Consider the following 25396-nt stretch of genomic DNA (forward strand, 5'->3'; position numbering starts at 1 on the left):
TTTGATAATAGTTGACTTCAAGTCAGAAATAAAGTGAAGGCCCCAGCACAAAGGAACCATTGATGACGCAGAAGCGCACCGCGGACCGAATCTCAATCGCCGCTACATTTCTGTCTGACCACCTCTGAGGTAAGAACTCACTCTTTACCTGTTCATTATATGTTTTGAATTTTATCGACACTCAAACCAGCCTACATTTATTTATAAATTATATTTTGGATTTATTTGTGAATCGACTTCCTTGTCGTCCATTTTGTTCCCAGAAAAGCAAACGAGCGGTTTGAGTGCTGAACAAAATGACTGCAAAAAATGAGAAAAAGCTCGGTTGAAGATGACTGCCACTTATTTTTGATCATTCATATTGTTTGTTATACTAACTTAATGAAAATGAAATCAAAGTTAAGTGCTTTTTTACCCACCAATTATTTTTATAACGCACACAGTAAAATGTCCAAGTTTTCATTTGATAAAAAAAACAATTCAAATAAGGACAAGTAGATGACTACAACCTATTTTACTCGCCATTTTGTCTTCTTTCAATAAATGTCTCTGTGTACTAATATGGTATGTGTATGTAATATGTAATATGTATAATTAGGCAATACATATTTCAAGCAAATTTATAAGCAGTTATTTTAATAATCATCCTCTTTCTTCTATTGATTAATCACACATTTTGAGTGCATTACAAATAAAGTCTAAGTATCTGGCTGTTAAATGGCCCTAATTTTCACGCCTGGTTTAATCATCTGTGTCAGGTATCAAAGGTGAAGCTCGCCATGAAGCTGTTTTTGCCACTGGTGGCATTCATTGTGCCTTTTATCAGAGCTCAGGTGCCTCACTGGGGTCCATGTCCAGAACCTGATGTTCAACCCGCTTTCAACATCAAACAGGTTTTGTATCTCTCTATTCATTGAGCTAGCTAACTATCTGGCTAGCTGATATCTAGGAAGCTCTCTGGCTAGGTGACGAGCTAGGTGTCGAGCTAGGTGGCTAGCTCGGTGACTAGCTAGGTGGCTAGCTAGGTGGATAGTATCTCTCTTTCTCTCTCTCCCTCTCTTTTTTTCATACAATTTCTTAGTGACAAGGGGTAACATCTAACAGTGATTCTTATGCCTGTTACAGTTCATGGGGAGGTGGTTCGAAGTCGCCAGGCTGCCAGCGCAGTTCGAGAGGGGCCGTTGCATCGAGACCAATTTTACATTCAGAGGAGACAAATCCATCCGAGTTGTCAGCTCGGAAATACTGTGAGTGAAAAAAATGGTGATTTTTCGGATGAAAATACCTGACATACACAAATCATAATCTCGAGCCACAGGAAAGGAGAAGTAAGGAAAATCGAAGGAACCGGTGTCATTGAAGATCTGAAGAATCCTGCTAAACTTGGAATAAGCTACTCTTATGGTGAGCTATTTTTAAAATATAAACTGTTGACATGCTCACAATTATCACAGTTTCCGAAATCTTTGAGCATCAGATACTTGGATACAAATGGTGGTGCAACACATGTAGATAGACGATATCATCCTTCCGACAGGCAAATATTCCATAGCCAAAAAGATGCATACCTAAAGGTACGATTAAATTCATACATGCATCTTTTACCCATCAGTGCTGCCATTTTCCCCCTACTGGATCCTGTCCACTGACTATGTGAACACGGCGGTGGTGTACTCCTGCACGGACATCCTGCGTCTCTTCCACCTGGACTTTGCTTGGATCTTGAGCCGCACGCGTAACCTGCCCCAGGAGACAATTGACAGCGCCAAGGAGACCTTCGCCAACAACAACATCAACGTGATTCGCATGATTGACACCAAGCAGCAGGGCTGCGACAAAGACGCGCCCTGGAATGATGACCGGCTCTTATAAAAACAAAGTACAAAAGAAAAAAAAGCAATCCAATATCAAAACATAGCTGTTTAATGCAATATAACTACATGGCTGCACTGAACCACTGCTTCCGTATGAACAAGAAAGGCTTTGACATCCATGCCAGCACATCTGCACATTTGTATCAGTGAATGTTAACAGTTATTTTTAATGAAATACAAGTACGTATATACCAAGACAATGTATTTCTTGCTACGTAGATATAAATTCCCCATACGTCGCAACTTCTCATGACTCATCATTACCGTACATATAGTGATGCTTCGGACAGAATAAGACATACATATGACTTGAGTATTGTCATATTGTCTGTCTGCATATGTTGCTGCGCCGTTTGTATACATTCCATTGCGTAAAAGGGTTATATGACCATAACAAAGATGGTAATTGTGTCTTCGTGTCCAGCAAACAGACTGAAAGGCTTGATTTAAATCTACACTTTCTCATTGTCTTTGTTTTATGTTTAGTCTGACATTAAACTTCAATTTTTTGTGGCAACAAACAACGTGAAAAGGTCTTTTATCACAAGCCAACACAACAAAAAAAAAATAAAATGGCCGAAATGATGGCTTGTATCTTGACAAACATGTTAGCCAAGATACTGGCATCTTGAGACGCTAATTCTAGGCTTCGTGGATATGAATTAAGTCTCATAAAATGAAACAAGGATGTACTGTAAATAGGTCTTAGTTGTTTAATGTGTTTTCCTCAGGATCGAGATCACACCACATTAAGATGTTTAAAGAGTGTGTCAACAAAGGAGGGGGACGGATGACACAGACCGTGAATGCCCAAACATTTTATTTCAAGATTATAATTTTTTTTACATTCATTTAGCTATTCGTCCGACTTCCGGGCCCGTAAGTTTAACACTTACATTCTCCTCGTTCGTCTCCATATTGAATTTGACATTAACTCTCAACATGAAAACGTGTCTTGCACAACTCATACAATAGAAAGGGAGCTAAAATGCTATGTTGCTTCTTCACAAACCAAATTTCCGCCTGTCAGAGATGTGAACCCTTCTCTAAATGTCACATTCATAGTCTTTGCTTCTGCAGATTTTAAGGTTCTTTGATGATGACATCCAGCGACAGACTGCGATGGATCATGCGAGTCCCAACGCCAGACTGAACATTCTTTCGGGTAAAAAGCAGACCTGCCATTTTGCTTCCAATGTCTTAATGACATACAATCTTCTTTCTTCTCTTTTTAAACTTCATCCTGCAGATGTTGTGGGATTCTGAACATCACAAAGATTCTTTCGCCAGCATGGAGTAACACCTGGCTAGTAATTATACATTTGATGATCTCCTGTAAACGTGGTCAATTAAATATGAAGAGTTGTGTTAACTGCCGAGTTACGTTCAGAATTTAGGATTGCATTGTGACGGTAGAAGTACAAAAATTTACTTTGTGAATTTTATTTAAATCTGTTGAGCTCTAAATCGGGGGCTTGAAACAAATTTTTGCCACTATGAGTTGCGTTTTCCTCCTTAGGTCTTTTGTAACAGTGACGTCATAAATTTAAGATCGCCTCCTCGCCTATTAACATGAAGTAAGTTAACGTTTATTAGTTTCATGGTGGAGAAATTAACTTTTTAATATAATAGTTATATAAGCTTGTCCTATATTATTAATGGTTATCATTTGATGGTTAAACATCGTATTATTTCATGTTAAGAATACCTAAATTACATTGTGTTGTTTAATGACCGAGACGTGTTTTATACGTTATGGCTTCTGATTGGCTGTTGAAGTAAGGAAAAGCCGAAAGTCAATTACTTACCGAGAAGAGCGCGAAGCAGACGCCCTTTGAATAAAGCTCCGTTCTTAATAAATACCTTTCAGTCACCGATTTGAAAGTCGTCAAAGTCAGCTTTATTGTCAAATATGCTAATATGCATGTAATGCAGCACAGTTGAAATTACTGTCCTCTCGGACCCAGCGTGCAAGGCACTTATAATGTGGCTAAAAAAGACAGACAATTGACAACAGACAATACAGTACATATAGATTGTGAAGATTCGAACCCAAACGCAGATATAAAATACTAATTATTATTTTATTGTTGTTGTTGTTATTATTCTTTGAGTTCATTGTCTGTGCTGCTCTCTGCCACCAGGGAGCACGGTTGCCCGGTAATTAAGGATTCAGTAACGAACAGGATTTTTAATCTCTGAGTCCTTTATTTATTTCCGCAATTCTCTTCTTCAGCTCGAGTCGCTCATTTAGGGTGTTTAAAAACATGGGGGAGATTTATACTTGCGCGGTTGAGGAAATTATTGGAGATTGGTGTCAGATTTTGTGCTCCCAAGTTCTTAGCAGGCACCGTGTCGTTTTTTACAAGGGTCTGTCTTTTCACGAGCTTCTCATTTACAAGCAGCGTGAGACCATTTTACAGGCTCTCAAATCGTGGAGTTGTTGTTGTTTGTAAAGACACGTCACCATGCAAGGCAGAGAGGCGAAAGAAAATAAAAGGGTGGCTCCTGATTACAACAGAATTGGAATTTATAGCGGTAAATATGATCAATCCGACCCAGTGTAAATAGCACAACCACCATATGTCGAGTCAATACAGTTAGATATATCAAATATGCTTTTTATACTTTACATTATGGACAGTGTTTTTTAACTTTTCTTTGTGCTTTTGTACATTTCAGTCTCCTGACATTTTCATTTGTGTATAGAATACTTTGTTTATCTTTTACCCCACACCTTTCACTTTATAATAACGATGATGTTGATAATAATAATAATAATAATAATAATAATAATAATAATAATAATATACATTTAATTTCCAAGCGATTTTCAGAACGCCCAAGGACACTATTTTGCTGGTGTAGTTGCAAATTTCCCAATTGTGGAACTATGACTGTAAAGCAGGGGTCTCAAACTCAATTTACCCGGGGGCCGCTGGATGCAGAGGCTGGGCCGCATCGGTTTTTCCACAAGAAAATCACAGATAAAACATTCCAATGTTCTCAAAATCTTTATTTTTAACACGCACAAAATGAATTAAACGAATAAATGGAAAAATGAATAAATAAATGAACCAGTAATAAATAAATACAATAATTTAATGATCATAAGGCAGTTACAGATGACTGAAAAAAACACAGGAAAACTAATTATTTTAATAAAGTTTAAAATGTCTTTATTCACAGTTCTTTAACCTTAAATGTTCTTAACCTAAAGAAAATATTGAACATGAACTGTCCTAAACATTGCTTCTCTTGCCTACTTGTTCAGCTCCACACACAAGTTTCATTCATATCAATCATGCGGGCCGCACTAACATTAATCTTTCGTATCAAGGCGGGCCGCAAAATATTCTTTCGGGGGCCGCATTTGGCCCGCGGGCCGCGAGTTTGAGACCGCTGCGGTAAAGTGTCCTTGGGAGTTTCTGAAAGGCGCTTATCAATGAAATGTATTATTATTATTAACGGCTTTCTGATTGTGACAGTATGGAGTGGGGCTCCTCAGGGAAATGTGTGAGGTCCATTCATTAATGCGTGAAAAAAGCGACTTCTGGACAAATATTTTAATAATCCTGTCATCTATAATTGCCACAATGCAAAAATCTTGTTTGGCTTTGATGGAGTACTGAAGCATTGAAGTTGATTTAAAAGCTGATATCTCTTCACCCCCCCCCCCCCCCCCCCCAATCAGTGTAATTTTTAAATCTCCAAAATCAACCGATAGCAAAAACATTCCAGGAAGTACGGGTTCTCTTGTTAACACGCTTTCCCTGGCTCCTAATGACAGGGCTGCTGTTGGTCGGGACGGCGGCCAACAGCAACCCGTGTGGGGTTGTCGTTTTCGTATTTTTAATGACCTTGGGAGGATGGTGGGTGGTGTTGGGGAGTCTTCCTTAAAACCTTCGCCCTTGCCTGCCTGTGCCATACCGGGTAGGGGGCCAGACAGATAAGGCCAACAAACAGAAGCGGATACTGAGACAAGACCCCCTTCAGCACCAGTGCAGGTAAAACTTTGTGTCAAAAGTCCCGCTAAAATCGAAGTCTATGCCCTATTAACAATCATCGTTTACCACAAAGGAAGCACCTGAAAGCGAGAATGGCATCGCCTTCCTTCATCCATGTTGGATTCCTTCTAGTCATGATATTCTTACCAGGTGAGACTTTTTTTAATATATCTTTAAAATTCACCAGATAAATGCAATGTTTGGGGGTTTAGTGGGTTTTATGATGGTTAGGGTTCCATTAAACGCAATGTTCTCTTACCCTTCCTGTTTGAAAAAAGACTGTTTTTTTCCTCCAATAATTTTGAGGAGGATACAATGTTTAACTGTCCACATATTCTGTATTTCACTGGTTCTCTAAGGTTTGACACAGAAGAACCACCTAAAAAATATATTTTTATAATAATAATGATTAATAATATTGCTCTCCAAGCACCATAATTTAAATGCAATAGATCTGTAGGTTCCATAACTTGCACTGATTTTTTTTGAGGAAACATGAAAAAACTAATTCTATATATTTTACTTTTTTAAAAAGAGGTCTTTCGTTAAATACTCAAAGTTTAAAGAGATGTCGGGGAAATGCACTATACAATACAATACATATTGATTTCTATAGCACTTTTAGAACAGCTGAATCTTTATTTATTTAGTTAGTTAGTTAGTTTATATATTTATTTGGCCATTTGTTTAGTCGTTTATTTGTTTATTTAGTTATTTAATTTTTTCGTTATTTTGTGAGTTATTTCTTTCTTTCTTTCTTTCTTTCTTTCTTTCTTTCTTTCTTTCTTTCTTTCTTTCTTTCTTTCTTTCTTTCTTTCTTTCTTTCTTTCTTTCTTTCTTTCTTTCTTTCTTTCTTTCTTTATTTATTTATATAAATGCAACCTGTCACCACAGACTACCAAATTGGCCTCGAGAGCTTGGTCGAATGAATGTCTTCCTTGCTTTAAAAGCTCATGAAAAAAACCTATCCAGACCCCCAGCTGGTGCTCCAATCAGCTGAGTCGACTGTTTGACTTTTACGACTGCTCAACTTCAGAAGGAAACCCACGGTGGAGCAGAAGGACACAGGAATGCATACAATCATCACATCCGCATACAGTTTTTGCGATATTTGTTTTCCTTTTACAGCACAGAGGTAATTAGCCGATGTCAGGGTCTACACTTTGAAGTTTTACAGGTGGAGGTGGGCCTCCGGTTTGTCTTATAAATACACAGATGCTTGTTAAAAGCGATTGCGGGTGCTACCGGGGCGCCACCGCCCGGGTACATGGCTCGTTTTGCACCCCCACAGGGGCTCTTTTGGCCGGTTCAGCATTTTTTTTTCCTTCCGTGTGGATGGAAAGAGCGACATCTGGTCCTTGTCAGTGAAGGTGCTTGTTGCTTGCTAATGTGACTCCTTTGTTAACAGACATTTTGCATGAAATTATTTATTGACATGTATGATGATTTATTGTTATATGAAATTATTACTATACCCAGATGATGTATTTCTTGCAATAAAGGTATAAATTCCCCAGACATCGCAACTTCTCATGCCTCATCATTAGTGTACTTATAGTCATGCTTTGGAAAGAATAAGAAATACAGTAAAGTCTCGTTATATCGATATCGGTTATATCGATAGTACTGATTATTACGATACTATTTCTATGAACGCAAGGAGAAAATTTACATGCCGTAGGATCGGATATATCGATAGTCCGGTTATATCGATACTTTTTCCGACTCCCGAGAATATCGAGACTTTACTGTATATGACTTGAGTATAGTCATATTGTCTGTCTGCGTGTGTTGCTGCACCATTTGTATGCATTGCTAATGTGACTCCTGTGTGGGTTTGACAGAGTTCCTCGGGGCAGTCCCGCTGGAGCGGCGCAAAGAGGATGAAGGTGAGGATGTGTTTGTGGGATCCCTGGATCAGCATCCCAAAATGAAATCAAATGTGGGAAATCAGATTCAATGATATTCCAGAAAGTGTTGTTCTTAATTCGGGTTTATGTTGCTGTCATTTCAGTTAGTGGCGTATCTGATGACACCAAGGCCGAGGTCATGGCCAACCTGAGAAAATTGGTGCGCCACAGGAGGAACGCGCCTGTCATGCCGTTACCTCAGTTCCAGCGCGTCCCTGACTTCTGGGGCTGGTACAAGTATTTTATGGACAGCCACAACCAAGAGGGGGTGAGTGCTGCTCATGGTTATTTATTTTGACTCTCATGCAGCTTTTGAGATAGGAATTTTGTGTGTGCGTGTTTGTGTATTTGTATTTATGTATTTGTATTCATGTATTTATACATTTTTGTGCTCAAAGATATAGCACACATTCCCTCAAAATACTCAATGATACCAATGTAGAGCTACAAGAACTTGGCTGTTGGTGAGGTACCCAAAATAATTCAGTTTTAACATTTCAAAGTCAAGTCAAAGTCAGCTTTATTGTCAAATACGCTATTTTGGAAGCAAACGTGTTTCAACCTTTGGGCCGAACCAGAATGCCAATCATAACCTTACCAGTTGATGTTTGCTGTCACACATAAATAAAAAAAGCACGAGAGAGATCCTAACAAACAATGCAAAAAGAAATTGGATTGGATTAGCCTTTATTAGTCTTGAAGTGGATAAATTTACATTTCATAACAGCTAAGTTATGGAAGGAAGAGGAAAGGAAGAAGTAGAAAAAAATACAGGACCTGCTGTAAAGGCAGCCACTCCCGCGGTGCTATCTTGAAGTCAAAAGAAGAAAAAAAATATATGACAACACAAAGACACAGTCATTCTTAAGATTTTAAGCACTTTCTGCACCCTCTTTGTCATATCAAGTAGTTCTAGATGAAAGAGGAGAGGATCAAAGCGTCCTTTTCACCAGTGGATTAGGGACATCATGTTGAAATGTCCACGTCTGCTACAAGCTAAATGTTGAAAGCGAACACAAAGCTGTAGCATCCATTGGCAAAAAGAGATTGTCTCACATCTCCTGTCCCCGGTACTGTAAATCCGCTCCAATTCCAAGCCGTGACAGTTCCGCATACGCATCGCCATGCCATTCACATTCGAACGGTTAGGATTGATAAGTGCAGTTTTAGAAGCAATGGCTATTGCAACACAAATGGTGGCGCAGCACATGTTTACAGACAGTATTCTTATTTTTTTATAGACTGAAAGCTCTTTACAATCTGGGGCACTTATTGACTTCCAAAATGTCAAAATGATTTTTTTAATCAGACATTTTATCCTTGATAGGTTGAGGATTTGGACCGTCTGTACATGGCGTACCTTCAGAATAAGCACAGGATCGAAGAAGGCCCCTCCTTTAACCATTACCTCAAACATTTGAGCGAAATCTACAAAGCATGCGCCGATTCCGACGACCCAGAATGCATCGCCGAGTCCACCAGCAAGCCCAAGGCGGCTATGGTGATGCCCGCCGCTATCAAGTCTTCCGCCGTCCAGATGTGCAACCCCTACGTCGACCCCTACTGCCTCTTGCCACTGACCTCTAAAGCCATCGCTGCCCCGGAACCAGCCCCACCCAAGTCGCCCTCCCCCATCCTCCCCCCTATGCTGCCCATGTCGATGAAGAACCCGGCAGGCTTCTACCACTACGCTCCCATGCTGGAGCCCTTCCTGAACCACGAGCAGAAGGCTGAGCTGCTTCGGATCTGCAACCACGATGACGTCGAGTGTCTTCAGTACCACCTAAGGGCAGCGTACGGCTACCGACCCGCCACCGGTCCCGCCGCGTCCTACGGCGCCCTCAAATGTGACCCCAAGGACCCTTATTGCAATCCAATGATGGCTCAAAAGGCCCCCGCGGGCTATTACCATCTCCGCTACCCAAGCTGCGACCCGGCTGCGGATCCTTTTTGCGTGGGTAACGTCGCCGCGCCTGCCGGCCTCGGTGCCGACTCGGCGCCTCCCCAGGGGCATTGTAACCCGCTATTTGATGCCGGCTGCAACCCGTTGACTGCCACCAAGTTGTCTAGCCTCAGCAAACCCGTGCTGGAGTACGCCCAGAAAGGCCAGGCCGCCCACGTCGCCTCCCCACTGACCTGCGACCCCCGCTACGATCCCTACTGCATACTGGCGGCAGCCGCTGCACTGCGCAAGCCCCAACAGCAACTCCCGGAGCGACAGGTCTGAAATTCACACCCCGTTTTCACGACAACATTGTCGTTCATTTTTTTCTGTGTAATGCTTTCACTTGATGGATGTATGACCAAAACCCACCCACCAATCAATCAATCAGGTCCGCTACAAGCTCGGCATCCGCGGCAAGACCAAGGAGGGCTACGACTGCTATGTGCACTATGACAAAGACTGCACCCCGGTCAACCCTCAGCACAAGGTCAAGGCTCCAGCCGAACGCCGCTGTCATCCCTTTGACCCCACCTGCGCAAAATTTGCACCACCTTCCGACATCCGAGCGCGAGGACCCGGCAAGGGCAGCATCATCCTCCCCGACCCGCACTGCGACCCGGAGCTCGACTATAACTGTCGCCTGCGTCGTGCCGACACAGATGAGGAGAAAGCGGCGGTGCAGCTTGCCCAGAAAACAACCAAAAAGGCTACAAAATCCGGCTTCCCTCGTTTAGAAAACTTCCTCCGGGGCATCATGAGCCAACACAAGTCGATTTGAAACTCTTACAGAAAAACCTGAAGCCACAAAAGTTGTATAGATGTAGAAAGAGTCATACATGAGTATGTATTGATGTTTCTGTTAGATTGTTAGTTCACAGCAAGTGTCATCCAAGATACAGAAAATGTATTTAATGTAATAAAAAAGTATCTGAATGGGACGTCGCACTAATTTTTATAATCGTGGCGAATCCAACAAATAGTCGAACTTTGTTGACTCAAGGATGTAATACCAGTTTAACACACAGGGCGGCAGCATTGTTCCTAAGCCTGAGGCTGAAAAACATGAAGAAGGAATTGATAATAATATCGCTTCCACTATACCGAGCCCCAAACTAGATGAAGTGCCCCAGCGCCGCTAAAAGTTTGTTTAACATGCATGATGAAGTTAAATGGATAAAATCCGACCCGTGATAGTGTTTTAAACGCCAATTGGACGAGCGGTCGTTCTGCTCGAAGGCCTCTCGGACCAACTCTACTGCCTTAACCGCCATGTTCAATCAGGTGAGTAAGCCATCTCCTTCAATTGATAATAATAATAATACATTTCATTTATATACAATTGCGGATTTAATTGACACGCAGCAAAATGTATATTAGTATCAGATGTTGAGATCCCGAGTAAGTTGATTTTTGTGAAAATATGTCCCCCAAAAAATTATAGGGATTCATGGTGCCATCTTTGAATTGGTCATTTCCTTCAAGAGAGCCATTTTGGTTTTGGGTGGTGGTGGTGTGGGGGGAGGGGCAGTAACAGTTTTATTACAGTTATTTCTTTGGAGCGACGTATGTCCACCCGGTAGGCTAGACTTGTCTCAGGGGTACGAATAAATTAATTAAAAAAAAAACAGCCTCCATACACACACACGCAACATTGAGTTGTATCCACAGGGTGGCGCTGTTGGCACAGCTGATTCACACACTATACGAGTATTACTGATTTTACAGAGAAGCTTCCCGACGAAAAATCTCAACACGAATAAGCAATCGTTGTTTTCAAATCAACTCGTTTTTGCAAATCATCATGATCAAAACTATCATTGACCTAATGGCCACAGTGTGCTCGTTTCAATCTTCTTATTGAAAGATTTAAGACCTGAAAGCCCCGATGTGTAATTAAATTTTATCGAAAGAGGTCTTGGCGGAGAGGGGATCAAACCGTGTAGTGGTGGCGAGGAAGAGGAGGTGGGGGAGAAGAAGAAAGTAAATGTTTGGGATCAATTTCACGCCTCTGTGAAGAATAATTGAGGCAGATTGGAAACATTATGATGTGAAAGATAAGAAGCCGGTTTAGCCACTTGGCAGCCACTTGGCATGGAATGATGCATGAATGAATAGATGGATCGGTGGCAAGACGGAGGAGGTCAGATGGACAGTCGGTGAATGGATTGGTAAACAGCATTAAAGGACAACCGACGTCTCCGGACAAGATGTGTCCATAATTTGTAAAATGGCTTCAAATGACTTCTACTGAGCGTATTTTAATAAGATTCCGCCGCATTTAGCTATATTTTACGTTTTAAGACTCGCGCTGAATATTCAGGAAGTCTTGTTTTTGAGTTGGTGACGAGTCCGTACGTGACGTCACTAAAGGAACACCCCTGACCGAAAAAAGACGCATTGTAGCGGTCCTTCCATCACGTTAATGTATTTTGCTGTACTTGTTTGGTCTGGGGACCTCATGTTGCACCCAAAAGCCGCCAGAAGAGGGCGTCCAAGCTCCATATAAGGAGTTTATCAGCCTGTGGAAACAGAGGTGGCCACAAGAGGTCGCCATTTTGTTTCTCTTTTTCGTTGAGACATCTCCCCTCAATGTTGCCTCATAATGGCAACATTAAATTCTTTAATTGATTGCAAACATGTATGCTTTCCTCTTTAGAAATATTTGAATCATATTCATAACTGGATGTGTAACAAGAAAGCATATTCTCCGAATCTGAAGCCATTGTTTTGATTCTGCAGCAATGCAAAACATCTTGGCGTGACGTCACGAACTGGGGGCGGGACTTTCTGAAAATGCCCAATTCGCAGCTCAATTTTTTGCAGATTTTGGACACTTTAAGTCATTTTTATTGGTGTTTTGCATTTGAATAAAAATATCATACTGTGTGTTTTGGGTATTTTAGATGCTATAAAACGTTTTTCCGATGTCAGTTAAGAAACACAAAAGTGACGTCGGTTGTCCTTTAAGGCTTTTGTGATACAAAAAAATGAGACCAAGATGAATTTCAAAGGGGTTTCCACCATTAATGTGACCCCACAACCGATCCAATTGACTAGAGAAAAAAAACTAAGTCAAATAAAAAATAAACAACTGATCATCGAACATTTTGTTTTGTGTGCATGTATTATACAATCAAAAGAACATCTTACCTAACTGAGTCATGACCTTCGAATGATTAAACAAACATCTCTGCATTTAATACACTCCAGGTAAGCAAATCAATTTAACTCATTCACTGTCAGGCAATATGAAAAAAAATGTCCACTTCAATGCCATTTTGACTCAAATTACAGGACCCACATAATATTGAGTTTTAGGACTACATAAACATTCAATGCAGCGTAAGTAGCCTTATATTATCTTCTTTCATCAGAAAAAAAGAGTTCATTCCTAAGTTAAATGGGTCTGGAGATATCTGAGCTTGAAATGGGGGCGGGTGTACAAAAGGCAAATGGTGCCCCCTCGTGGGAGGGAAAAGCATTTCCACAGGTTTTACCAGTGCGAGATCGGCAGCAAAAAAAACAAACAAACCCAAACTAATTTGGGAATGGCGCTCCACGTCATGCTTTTCAATTCCCAAATAAATATGGAAATGGCAGTGAATGAGTTAATTTTCCCCCTGCCCTCGCTGGCCCTCATTGTCATTGCGAGAGTGCAACTGAAGCTTGAGCTTGGCCATACTGTACTGTAAAGATATTCCTGCGGCATGGGACTCGTCAAGACGCAGTCAGCAAAAGCGTCCGTCCGTGCTGACTCAAGCAGCCCCCCCCCCCCGCCTCCTAAATCCCCCAAAAAGCCCATCCAGAGCTTCCTTGCCAGTTTCCGCCACATTGTAGCTCCACACCGACCAAATCTGCTGTAATGTCAAAGTTTGCTTGCATGAATAATTGCGCAGTAACAAGACCTAATTTAGCATCTTACATTAACGAGCTGACAACAACTTAGCGTTACTTAGAGATAACACATCTTTTTGTTGTCAAAACAGTTATTCAGTGGTATTCAACACAAGTATGAAATATGGTGAGAGCAAAACTGTGTTCGATTGAAATATTTAACTCATTCACTGCAAGACGATGTGCAAAAATGTGTCCACTCTAGTGCCAGAGTTTTTGTCATTTTCGCTCAAATTGCAGGACTCATAGAATATTGAGTTTTAGGACTACATAAACGTTCAATACAGTGTAAGAAACCTTAGACTCTCTTCTTTCATCAGAACAAAGAGTTAATGTTATCACAAAGAGGGTACAGCAAGTCATGAAGAATGAATGACTCTGTGTGTTTGTGTTGTCATATTATTTGTTTTTTTTGTTTTGTTTTTCCCAAGATGGCGGCGCGTGAACACGCAGCGGCTCCCCTTTCTCTCCCGGCAAATTTGCGTGTTAATGTTTATTATGTTTGTTAAGTCATGATAAGTGCCTTGCACGCTGGGTCCGAGAGGACAGTAATTTCATCTGTGTTGTATGTCATGCATATTAGCATATTTGACAATGAAGCTGACGTTGACTTTAACTTAATTTCTAACGTATATGGGTCTGGAGTGATATCAGCTTGAAATAGGGGCGGGTGTACCACATACAATACAATACATATTGATTTATAAAGAGCTTTAACAACAGCTGAAGCTATAACAAAGCGCTAACACGGACAAAAGGCAAATGCTGCCCCTTGTGCAAGGGAAAAAACATTTTCAGAGGTCTGACCAGCGCTTTATCAGCACAGCTCGCAGGAAAAACTAAAACCAGAACAAATTTAGGAATGGCGCCCCACATTCTTCTTCTTTTCCTTTCGGCTTTTCCCTTAAGGGGTCGCCACAGCGAATCAGTGTCCTCCATCTTCAGAGGTATGATACACATTTTTGTTTTGGCCAAACTTTTACGTCGGATGCCCTTCCTGACACAACCCTCTGTATTTATCCGGGCTTGGGACCGGCACAAGAAGACTTATGTCCCTTTTGTGGCGCCGCACATTATGCACATTCAGGAATGACAGTGAATGTGTTAATAACGTTAGTCAATGATCTCAACACAATAGGATTCTTTCCATGCCTGAATGCATGTTTTGGTTGAGAAAAGGAGCAAACAGTTGTTATTGTTTGAGGGTTGCGGGGGGGGGGGGGGGTGCTTCCCATTAGTAGAAACTCCAGGCTTTGGCTTTTGGGAAATAAGCTAAATTTACCATCGGTTCCCAAGGTCATAACTCAGTGACAGCTAAGGCGGACATTAAGTGTGGAAAGCGTCTTCCCAGCAAGCTCTGCGGGGTCGTTTTAAAATGTCAAACACCACAAATCTAACTGGAGTAGAGAAGTAGAAAGAAATCAATATTTTACAACCCCAATGGAAAATTCATCAGCATATTGGCAAAACAATATTACACAAGTTATGAGTTATGCCTTTTTTAACATCTCAGCTAAGGACAAGAGAATACGTTGACGCCGTCACAGTTATCGACGTCATTATTTTGTAGACATAATGAGAGAAAAGCTTTTTAAAATATCCCTCTGCAATAATTCCACCCACCAAGGCTATTTTTTACCTTTATACCTTTATAAAATGGTAAAAGCTTTCATTTATTTGCATCTGTGTTTATGCGGGGGGAGAAGCAGCAGTGGCACATGTCGTTATCCATTTCGTGATTTGACTTGACATCAAAATATAAAAAAGTTTGTAATCATCTTTCAAAACTTTTTAATATCTATCTAGCTACTGTATCTAGCTATCGACTGTATCTAGCTATCTAGTGTATCTAGCTATTGAGCTATCTATCTAGCTAGGTAGCTAGCTATCTAGCTACTGTATCTCGCTATCTGCTGTATCTAGCTATCTAGCTATCTATCTGTTTATGTGTTTATGCGTTTAGTTGTTTAGTTATATATCTATCTAAGTGGCTAGCTATCTAGCTACCTATCTGTTGGCTATCTATTAGCTATCTACTAGCTGGCTGGCTACCTTTCTGTCTATTTAATCGTGACGTTCAGTGTATTAACTAGCTAGCTAGCTATTAGCTATAGAGCTATCTAGGTGGCTAGCTATCCAGCTAGCTATCTCTTAGCTGGCTAGTTAGCTTTCTGTCTATTTACTTCCGGGTTGAGCGAACGCTGGCGCGTGTTGCTGCCGCTGCTCATCCACAGAAACTAGACTGTAAAGTGACTATGAGACTTTTGAAAGGCGCTTATAAATGAATTCAATGAAAAGCACACAATGCAAAAATACACTAAATAAGGAAAAGTCATCAATATTTGACCAAAATATTATTTGGAGAAAAACAAAAATCGCACAAATAATGTCGTGAAAAAGAAAAAAGAAGCAGGGCAAAAATGGAATGTGGATTTTTCTAAATCTACTCAACTATTACGATAATTTGCATAAATGCACAAAATATGACATAAAGAATACATCAATAATGGGACCAAAATATTTTAAAATGAGATGAAAAACAAAAGTCTTGGACCACAATACGAGATGGGAAAAAATATCACCATCACCTGAGCTGTCGTCCACCATATTTCTGTAACTTGCCGTCAGTGTATGTTGTTGTTGTTGTCTTTCCACCTCACCTTCCACTCCCATTTCTACTCTATTAAAATATAACCCCCCAATTGCCGGGGCAACCCGCTTTCATGATAATGGCGCCAAGGTTCAATAAAAACAAAATAGAGTGCAGTGTATGTGGCGCCTCATAGCGTTGCCTCAGCGGGACTCGATTTTCTGTTTCAGGAAGTAGCGGGGAGTCGCCGGAAATAATTATTGTGTTTATTTATTGGGCGATTGTCCAATTCTTTCACCTTTAATCCCCCCCACTCCGGTGTGGCGGACTTCAGTTCAAAGCACAACCTTTCATGGTGATCCTGTTGTTGACTTTTAAACGAGAGGAGAAATAAAACACAAAAATAACCCCCCAAAGACTGCTGTGGTAAAGGTAGATGATTCATGACTCCTTCCGCCGCAGCTTTTTAAAATTCGCAACACATTTAATGAAGGTCAAGCGTTCGGAAAGAACAATGTAGGCAAGCTGACTTTTGTCTCCCGCTTTTGTGTCTATCTGCAGGGGGAAGCAATTGTGTTTGTATTTTTTTTCCTATTCCTCCTGCATGTGAAGACCCCCACGTAGTGCACGTGCACGCGTGTGTGCGCGTGTGTTTGCCTCCAGTCACAGCAGGACAGCTTCGGTGCGAAGAGGCCTCGAGGTACATACTAATCATATACGTAGTTGGCAGCTCCTCGCTGAGCACGTTTCCACAGTAACGGCAAAGTGCCGCTCAATAATACACGCCGCACTTGATCCGTTTTAGGTCGCTCATCAAAAGATGTGGTAAAAGAGTGGAGATTAAAAGCAAACGAACACGGTGATGACGCCATGGATTTTTCTCCAACCAAACTCGTTTGCTTAACCCTAACCCTGAACACTCTTTGATACTGTATGAAATGCTTTAAAAATAAAATCAAAATAATCCCACTGTACCACCCCCTACCTGGTGTGTACCGTATCAAGAAGTTGTTAGCTCCCTTTTTGAGGGTCGTTGTGTACTTTCTCAAAATCGTTGCACATGAGATGACGAATGACCGCAAGGCAGAGGCACAGTCAAACAGATGCTGGGCAGATGTCAAAAGCAACACACGTGCACCGGGAACTCACTTTTTGTTTAACAGACTGCTGAAGACATGCCTCGCAGCGGATGTCAAGTCGACACCAACACGGGTGAGGGCTTCACCTCGCTTACAAGGCCCCTCACGGACGCATCACCTTTGCAACTCGTCAAAATATCAAGTTTGGAAACTACACAGTAGACAATTTTGCCGTTACAGTGATATCATGACTCATGATACTGAATTGCTGTGAATAGCTGTCACCTTATTTATTTATTCATCTAGCTAGCTATATAGCTCGCTATCTATCTCGTTATCTAGCTATCGATCTCGCTAGCTATCTCGCTGTCTATTTATCTTGCCATCTAGCTCGCTATCTATCTATCTATCTATCTATCTATCTATCTATCTATCTATCTATCTATCTATCTATCTATCTATCTATCTATCTATCTATCTATCTATCTATCTATCTATCTATCTATCTATCTATCTATCTATCTATCTCATTTAGCTGCTTGTTTAATTCTGTTTTAATTAGTTTGTTTGTTTTAACTTGCTGTTGCAAGTCAAAGTCTGACTGTCGAGTTTGGGGACGCCTCGCCCTGAATTAAGTGCAAATGAAAGTCACCTCTACCATTTATTGAGCTGGACGGAGCCTAACGGACAAATAGAAAACTCGAGATACAAGTACCACGCCGACCACGCGAGCAAGTCAAAACAATCACATCTCAAATAATATTTTCACATTGAAATGAATGGTATTGCCGTTAATCTGTTCCAGCCATCCCTTCCAAACACAGTTGTTGCATGTATGTGTTTGAATACAAATCGGCGAAAAGTTAGTCTTTATTATAACTCTATTCTTCCTTACTTTTTTTTTGCGGATCTTCCCACAAATATTGGTGAATCACTTTTGGCCATTATCGACAGTCGCCGGTCGTTCTTCTGGCGTAGTCCTCCTAACGGTTGTCTGTATTTTGTGAACTCTGCTTTTGTGTTACTTGAATGTTTTAGATACGGCTGCTTACAAAAAAATAAATGGCACTAGATTGCAGACTCGCAACCAGGTTGTCAATCACTTTGAAAGAGCTTTTTCTTTTCTTTTTTTATGAAGAACGAAAAAACAATCTTGGTCTTTTCACGCTGGGCGGGAAAGAAAGCTGTCAGGAAGCTCAGTTTCACAATTGACAGACTTAAATTAGCATAAATTACTGATTCTCGCGGTTTTTATTTCTATTTTTTTCCCCAATCATGATAAGCTATGGCACAATATTTTGCGTAATCATACTGGAGCAGTTGGAAACGGTTTCTGATGCAAACCATCAAGTGACATTTGGCTGGAAATTTGAGCTTGTTTTTCATCTTTGACACCGACATAGTCACAATTTTGACTTTGGAGAAAAAAAAGCGCTATCGTGTATATATGCAGGAGCACCTCAAAGCTCAAACGGAAAAGGAAGACTAATTGGCTTTTATTTTCACATATTTTTACAAAGCTGTATTTGCCCTCACACTTCAAAGAGAAAATGTACACTGCAAGAAAACAAATAGAATGCACTTTTATTTTCATGGCATCTGATCACTTGGCAATTATTTTTCTTTTCTATCCTTACATTGAAATGCTATTCGTGACCCTCACCCCAATCCCAAAAAATATCCTACAATACCGTCTCAATATCATCCTTATGTGTACCCGATACCATATTGATCCGTTCCATTTTCGGAGCTTCTTATCCTTCCTCACTTGAGTTGTGGGAGTGCTGGATGCTTTCTCAGCTGCCTGATGTTGTTTGTTTGATATCTGGGTTGTAAAAAACTAAGTAGAGTAGTAGTCGATGCGGACAATCTTATTGTGTGAAACAACGTGAAAAAAAAATTAAATGAGTGAATTCAGTATAGTGTAGTTTATTGTGTGGATAGAGTGATGCAAAGACAAAATATGGACATCGGTAGGTCAAAAGATTAAAGTAAGTTGTAACATCAGTATTTTGGTGTTTTGGTCAGTGAACGGATGGACTGTTCGATCCGGTCAATAGCGGCCTTCATCATTCCTCGTAATGGTCAGGGTTGACCCTTGCAGCATCGAGTCTATCTCGGGAGCGACGCGTTTCTGGTGTGTCCAGTTTGCAAAAAAAAATCATTGTTCCATTAGGACCTCGTTTCTGTTGTCGATGCAAATCTGCGCGGACCTTTTGCGATGATCGAGACACGTGATCATGAAAATGGAGAAGCTGCTGAGATGCCAAAAGTACTTAACTTTACTTAAATAGAAGTTGTGATACTGTGGGGGTGGGGTGGGGGGTAACAGAGGAAGCACTGGTTCAACTCCCACAAACTCAAATAATTTCCCCCCATTTACATAAATGGAAATGCCGTTAATCCGTTCTCATCTCCCTCAAATACAACAACAAAAGAGCCATGTTTGTTTTTCATGGGAAAAAATGTCAGTCAATATTACTTATTATAATAAAACATACTTGTTGTGCTTGTGTTGAACTAGCCTTGGGCTAAAGTTACAGCCTGAAAGGATTAGCACAGCATCACGTGACCCAGTGCTACGAATCACCGGATGACTTATTATGGATCTCAATGCTGCTGTCTGGTCATTTCCTGTACATTCATTACTCGTCGGAGGCCAATGATAAGCTACGAGAGTCTGTCTGGGTGGAGTCGGTGAGGTTGGTGGTGGGTGGGGAGTGTAGGAGTGGGGGGTTGTGGTACCAGTGTGGCACACTCTCTCGTTATATGTGACAAATGAGTCCCAGACCGACGCTCGACTCTTTGAATTATGGAAGTGGCTGTGCAGGATTGCTGACCACATCGTTGACCCTCCCCCAACGCGCCGCCGCCACCACCACCCCCTCCGGTGCAATGGCAAATGGTGAGAAAGTCAATCTTTTGGCTTCTCAAGAGAGACAGAGACAGTGAGGGAGACAACCAATTAGTGACGTTGTGACTTTACTGAAAACACGGCTTTCAATAGACTGTACTGAACTGTTTTTATGTAATTTGTGTATACTTGTTGCCCCTCTGCTGATAAGTAGCACTTTAGCTTTTATTTCCAAATGCATACAAGCGATTGAGCGACTACATGCTCATTAGGAATGCTGCAGCTTGAGTTCTTACCCAAGCAAAAACATCCGAATATAGTACTCAGTACAGTCCTGAAAACCCGACTCTAGTTTCCGGTCGGCTATAGAATGGTAAAGATTAGCAGCGTATCTAAAATTCAGCTCACGGCAGTGGTGAAACAATGATACCTTAATGTCACGCAGAGACAGCAAGCGGAACGTATTGTCGTCAAGTGGAAAAAAAAAATCAAAAAATAAAACAATGCCCGAATGCACATTCGACAAGGGAGGGCAACTGTGACAGCGCGTCTGATCTAATTAAGTCATTGATGGATGCTTTGTCTTACAAACAACGGCGGCTCAGCACCTGCCTGAAGAATGTCATGGCTTTTAGTTTCTCAAAGGAACGTCACAGATCTCGCAAATGTCAACATGGAAGCGCGTTAAAAGGTGAGGCGTTGTCACACGCGTAAACACACACACACATCACCTGGAAAATGCACCAAAACAAACAGCATACGCATCTGAACCTCCGCTAAGGTCCAACAAAAACGAAATGCTATTGGACGGAAATACGTACAGAGCCATGGGAACAGTCAAATCAACCATTTTGTTGATAGCATGGAGGGAGGTCAGGTCATTTAAATATTTGTTTTATACATACATATATATGTGTATGTATGTACTGTATGTATGTATGTGTGTATGTGTGTGTGCATATATATATATATATATATATATATATATATATATATATATATATATATATATATATATATATATTATTCCTTATGCTTATTCCTCAGTAGGGTCGCGGGGGGTGCTGGAGCCTATCTCAGCTGTCTTCGGGCACGAGGCGGGGGACACCCTGAATTGGTTGCCAGCCAATCGCAGGGCACACAAAGACATACAACAGTCACACTCACACCTAGGGACAATTTGGAGTGTTCAATCTGCCTGCCATGCATGTTTTTGGAATGTGGGAGGAAACCGGAGGACCCGGAGAAAACCCACACGGGCCCGGGGAGAACATGCAAACTCCACACAGGGAGGCCCCACACAGGGAGGCCGGGGCGGGACACGAACCGGCGACCTCTGCACTGTGAAGCCGGTGTGCTAACCACTCGACTACCGAGCCGCCTATTTATATATATATATACACATATATATATACAGTAAAGTCTCGTTATATCGATATTCAAGGGAGTCCGAAAAAATATCGATATAACCGGGACTATCGATATATCCGACCCTGTTTGCATGTAATTTTCTCCGTGCGTGCATAGAAATAGTATATATATATATATATATATATATATATATATATATATATATATATATATATATATATATATATATATATATATATATATATATATATATCACATTCATGCTGCCGACTACATAATTACACCTCTCCAAGTGTGCGGACTCATAACTAAACTCGAGGCTGAATCAGGGGCCTGTGGTCCCCTCCACATCACCCCATCACCACCACTCAAACCCCCTCCGCTGAAGATACATATCCGGGGCGAGGAAGATGAGCTGCTTGGGCCATTCAGTCAGAGCTCAAGACGCAAAGCCGGTGAATTACAGCGCCCGTGTGTGTTTGTTCAGTACGTGCGTTAGCTAGAGATGAACGGATAGTTTGTTGGATGCGGTTGGGTTGGAGCCGCAGGGAGTTTCCACGCCATATTAGAGCTATGAAAAGAGAGACAATGCCAAAGCGAAAATCCTCTTCAGCGTTTTAATTGTTTCACTCCGGTTCGCTGCCTGTGTGGATGGACTCGATTCCTAAACCCCCGAGTTGGATTATGTGTAATGAGAACGCACGCCTTGGGAAATGTGACTCCCAGTTTACGTTTTAGAATACATTTGATAGAGAATAGACAGTATAGAAGTTTTCATATTTAAAAGTGTCATGCTTAGAAGGCCCACAATGGAAGCACATAAAATCTGTGGTAAATCTGAGGTGAACGGTCACAGCCTTTTATCAGAATCAGAAAAAAATGCTTTATTCATCCCACAATCGGGAAATTTGTTAAACTGTTATCCTCAGGTAGGAGATCTGGCCTTGGGCGGAATTTCGGACTTTGTAAACTCATTCACAGGAAGAGCTCATTAGCCAAGTTACAAATCTATCAGTTCATAGAAAGACATCCCATTAAAATGTCTACGTTCTGTTGGTGTATGGATGTTAGTGCTTGGGACGTCCACGGTTATGGTATTCAAATCAAAAACACTTTGTCTTACTCGTGTATCACTTAAATTTGCATATATTCTAAATAAATAGCTTGGCAGAGAGCTGCAGACATTGGCCGTCGGTCATGAGAGGCTGCGTTCCCTGCCGGCAGTAAAAGACAATGTTCCTGTGTTCGAGCCTCTGTTCACAGTGTCCGACCGAATATCTCTGACAACAGTGTTGGATAAAACAGGGGCATGGGTGAAGTCTCTCCGGTTGGGCAGTGTATTCAGCCTTGTTTTCATCTGTCCGTAAGATATTTTCCCAAATGTTCGGTAGATTTGGTAATGCTCTGATCTGTAAAACACCACAAATGTAAGTGAAGCATGTTCGCGGCAGCCTCATACCTGTTTTTGTGAGCTGCACGGCGGGCTGTACGTGAGGTGGAAGGAATTCTGAACAGTTCCAAATAGTAGCATGATTCACTAAAAGCACTCATGCGTATGCAATGCCAGGCAACCTGTATCTCACCTGACCTGGGTTTAAGAGCCCATCCTCACCCCCCAGTGATTGTCAATACTACCCCCGGGCTCATTAGAAACTGACTTGATTAATGGTTTAAGTAGTTTTTAATGAGAAAGCCCCCCCCCCCCCCCCCGCCCCCCAAGGGTATAAATGGATATATTGATTATGCGAGGAAGCCCTCTTACTCAATCTGGTGGGTGGGTTGGAGAAGCGATGATGCCTTCAGGGACCTGGTTAATTAGCAAAGGCAGAAAGGAAATATCAGATGGCTGGAGCAATGCGTTTGTCGTGGAGATGGGCAGTTTGTAAGTTTAGTTTTTTGTTGATGGTTTTTTTGAGGGGTGGGGGGTAATTGCACAGAGTGTGTTTGATGTATATTCAGATTAACTAATAAAACTCATGTCTTGGAATACAAGTGAACTGAGGGCGAGTTGAAGCGCAAACTTGAAATACAGGTACAGTTAGGCACAAAATGTTTATTTTAGCTCTTCACATAAACACATTCCAAAAGACAGTAATATAATGAATATGGGCTTTAGAGTGCACAATCTCAGCTGCAATTTGAGACTTTGCACATATAAATCGGAATAAGGGTTTAGGAATTATAGCCCTTTACATCCTTTATGCCCCTTTTTCAAGGGACCAAAGGTAATTGGACAATTGACTCAGAAGGCTGTAATTGACCCAGAAAGCCCCCCTTTTTGTAGAATTAATCGGATGGCACTTCACAGTGCATATGGACAAAGACCCAAAAGCACACAGCAAAAGCAACGCAGGAGTTTATTCGGGCAAAAATGTGGCATAATCTGCAATTTCCAGATCTTAGCCCAATTGAGCATGCATTTCCCTTGCTGAAGACACGGATTAAAGGACAACCGACGCCTCCGGACAAGTTGTGTCCATAATTTGTAAAATCACTTCAAATGACTTCTACTGAGCTTATTTTACAAAGATTCCACCGCATATAGCTATATTTTACGTACTAAGACTCGCGCTGAATATTCAGGAAGTCTTGTTTTTGAGTTGGTGACGATACCTACCGTGACGTCATGTCTGGAACGCCCCTGACCGAGAAAGCGACATACAATGCATTTTGGGTACTTTGTTTGGTCTGAAAACTTCATGTTGATGGCGAAATTAGAAGGAAAACGCATAAATGACGCGATGGTGAATCGTTGTGTGTTGCACCAAGACTACTACGAGCTGACAAATTCGAATCTGAAGCCATTGTTTTAAATCTCGAGCAAGGCAAGACGTCTTGGCGGGACACCACGAACAAGGGGGCGCAGCCTTCTGACACTGGCCATTTCTGGCTTCAATTTGAAATAGTTTTTGGACACTTGAAATCATTTTTATTGGTGTTTTGCATTTGACTAAAAATATCATACTGCGTGTTTTGGGTATTTTAAATGCTATAAAACGTTATTCTGATGTCAGTTAGGAAACAAAAAAAAGTGATGTCGGTTGTCCTTTAACTGTCCAATTATTTTTGAGCACCTGAAATGTGCCGTGTTTGGAGAAACATGTAGGTAATTCCTTCATTGACAGTCAGATGTTGTCCCACGACTTGAATTAAACATTACCGTCTGCACTTCAATTCTGCTCAAAATACAGTATTCCATTTCAAGTCCAATGTGGTGGCATGTTGAGCCCAACTTGTGAAAATTGTATGTCTGTCTAAATATTTTCGGGCCCAACTGTATTCGTATTAAAAACAACCACATACAGGTAGCTGCAATGGCCTTCTTGCTTACATACATTGGGAAACTTCGTAGGCACACTTGTTAGATCATGGATATCTGAATACAACGGCTAAAGGAACACATGCAGACAGGTAATGTTACAATTGTCACATGTATATATGATATATACGCCGCAAAACGTGTGTTATTACTGCTGTACTGTGAAGTAGAAAGAGGAGCTGTCTCTAGTGTTGTACATCTCTATGTATGTTTTATACTCCAATTATATCACTGCTGTATGTTTTTATAAAGTTAAAAACATTACAAAGCATTTTTTCTTTTATGGGGGAGCAGCAAGAGCAGATTTTAGGCACTATCGAAAAATATTTGCACCCTTAGATCTTTTATGAATGAACTCCAATTTTTATTAGAATTTTTTAAACCATTCTTGGAAATTACCTTTTCTCAATGAATGTTATTGTACTTCTAAAAAATGTGCTCCTACAATATTTACATATTTTTATTTTACATGCATTCATTCAGAGGAGGAGATGAGGGGAGGAAGCCCAAAGGAATCCACGTGTACACAACGTCACAATCCACACAAGCTCGG

General features: G+C 41.1%; 2 protein-coding genes across 2 annotated transcripts; both read left to right on the plus strand.

The window, feature by feature from the left end:
- On the plus strand, positions 1-2117 carry apoda.1 (apolipoprotein Da, duplicate 1). Its single transcript, XM_089007718.1, has 5 exons — positions 1-129; positions 759-893; positions 1126-1247; positions 1319-1404; positions 1613-2117. Exons 2-5 carry the CDS (start codon positions 780-782, stop codon positions 1870-1872), a joined length of 582 nt encoding a protein of 193 aa, XP_088863844.1. The 5' UTR covers positions 1-129; positions 759-779; the 3' UTR covers positions 1873-2117.
- A 3702-nt stretch (positions 2118-5819) lies between these two features.
- and2 (actinodin2) lies at positions 5820-10643 on the plus strand. The gene is made up of 6 exons (XM_089008505.1): positions 5820-5881; positions 5955-6031; positions 7726-7770; positions 7896-8059; positions 9119-10012; positions 10125-10643. The coding sequence occupies exons 2-6, from the start codon at positions 5974-5976 to the stop codon at positions 10512-10514; spliced, it is 1551 nt and encodes a 516-aa protein (XP_088864631.1). The 5' UTR covers positions 5820-5881; positions 5955-5973; the 3' UTR covers positions 10515-10643.
- The last annotated feature ends 14753 nt before the right edge of the window (positions 10644-25396 follow it).

This window comes from Hippocampus bargibanti, linkage group LG11 (assembly GCF_051943395.1).
Source record: "Hippocampus bargibanti isolate YZ-2025 linkage group LG11, ASM5194339v1, whole genome shotgun sequence".
Lineage (NCBI taxonomy): Eukaryota > Metazoa > Chordata > Actinopteri > Syngnathiformes > Syngnathidae > Hippocampus > Hippocampus bargibanti.

Coding starts and splice junctions, on each gene's coding strand:
- apoda.1 (XM_089007718.1), top strand. CDS start 780: ATGAAGCTGTTTTTGCCACTGGTGGCATTCATTGTGCCTTTTATCAGA. Junction 894..1,125: donor CCGCTTTCAACATCAAACAG/GTTTTGTATCTC, acceptor TGCCTGTTACAG/TTCATGGGGAGGTGGTTCGA. Junction 1,405..1,612: donor TGGAATAAGCTACTCTTATG/GTGAGCTATTTT, acceptor TTTACCCATCAG/TGCTGCCATTTTCCCCCTAC.
- and2 (XM_089008505.1), top strand. CDS start 5,974: ATGGCATCGCCTTCCTTCATCCATGTTGGATTCCTTCTAGTCATGATA. Junction 6,032..7,725: donor AGTCATGATATTCTTACCAG/GTGAGACTTTTT, acceptor TGGGTTTGACAG/AGTTCCTCGGGGCAGTCCCG. Junction 7,771..7,895: donor GCGGCGCAAAGAGGATGAAG/GTGAGGATGTGT, acceptor CTGTCATTTCAG/TTAGTGGCGTATCTGATGAC.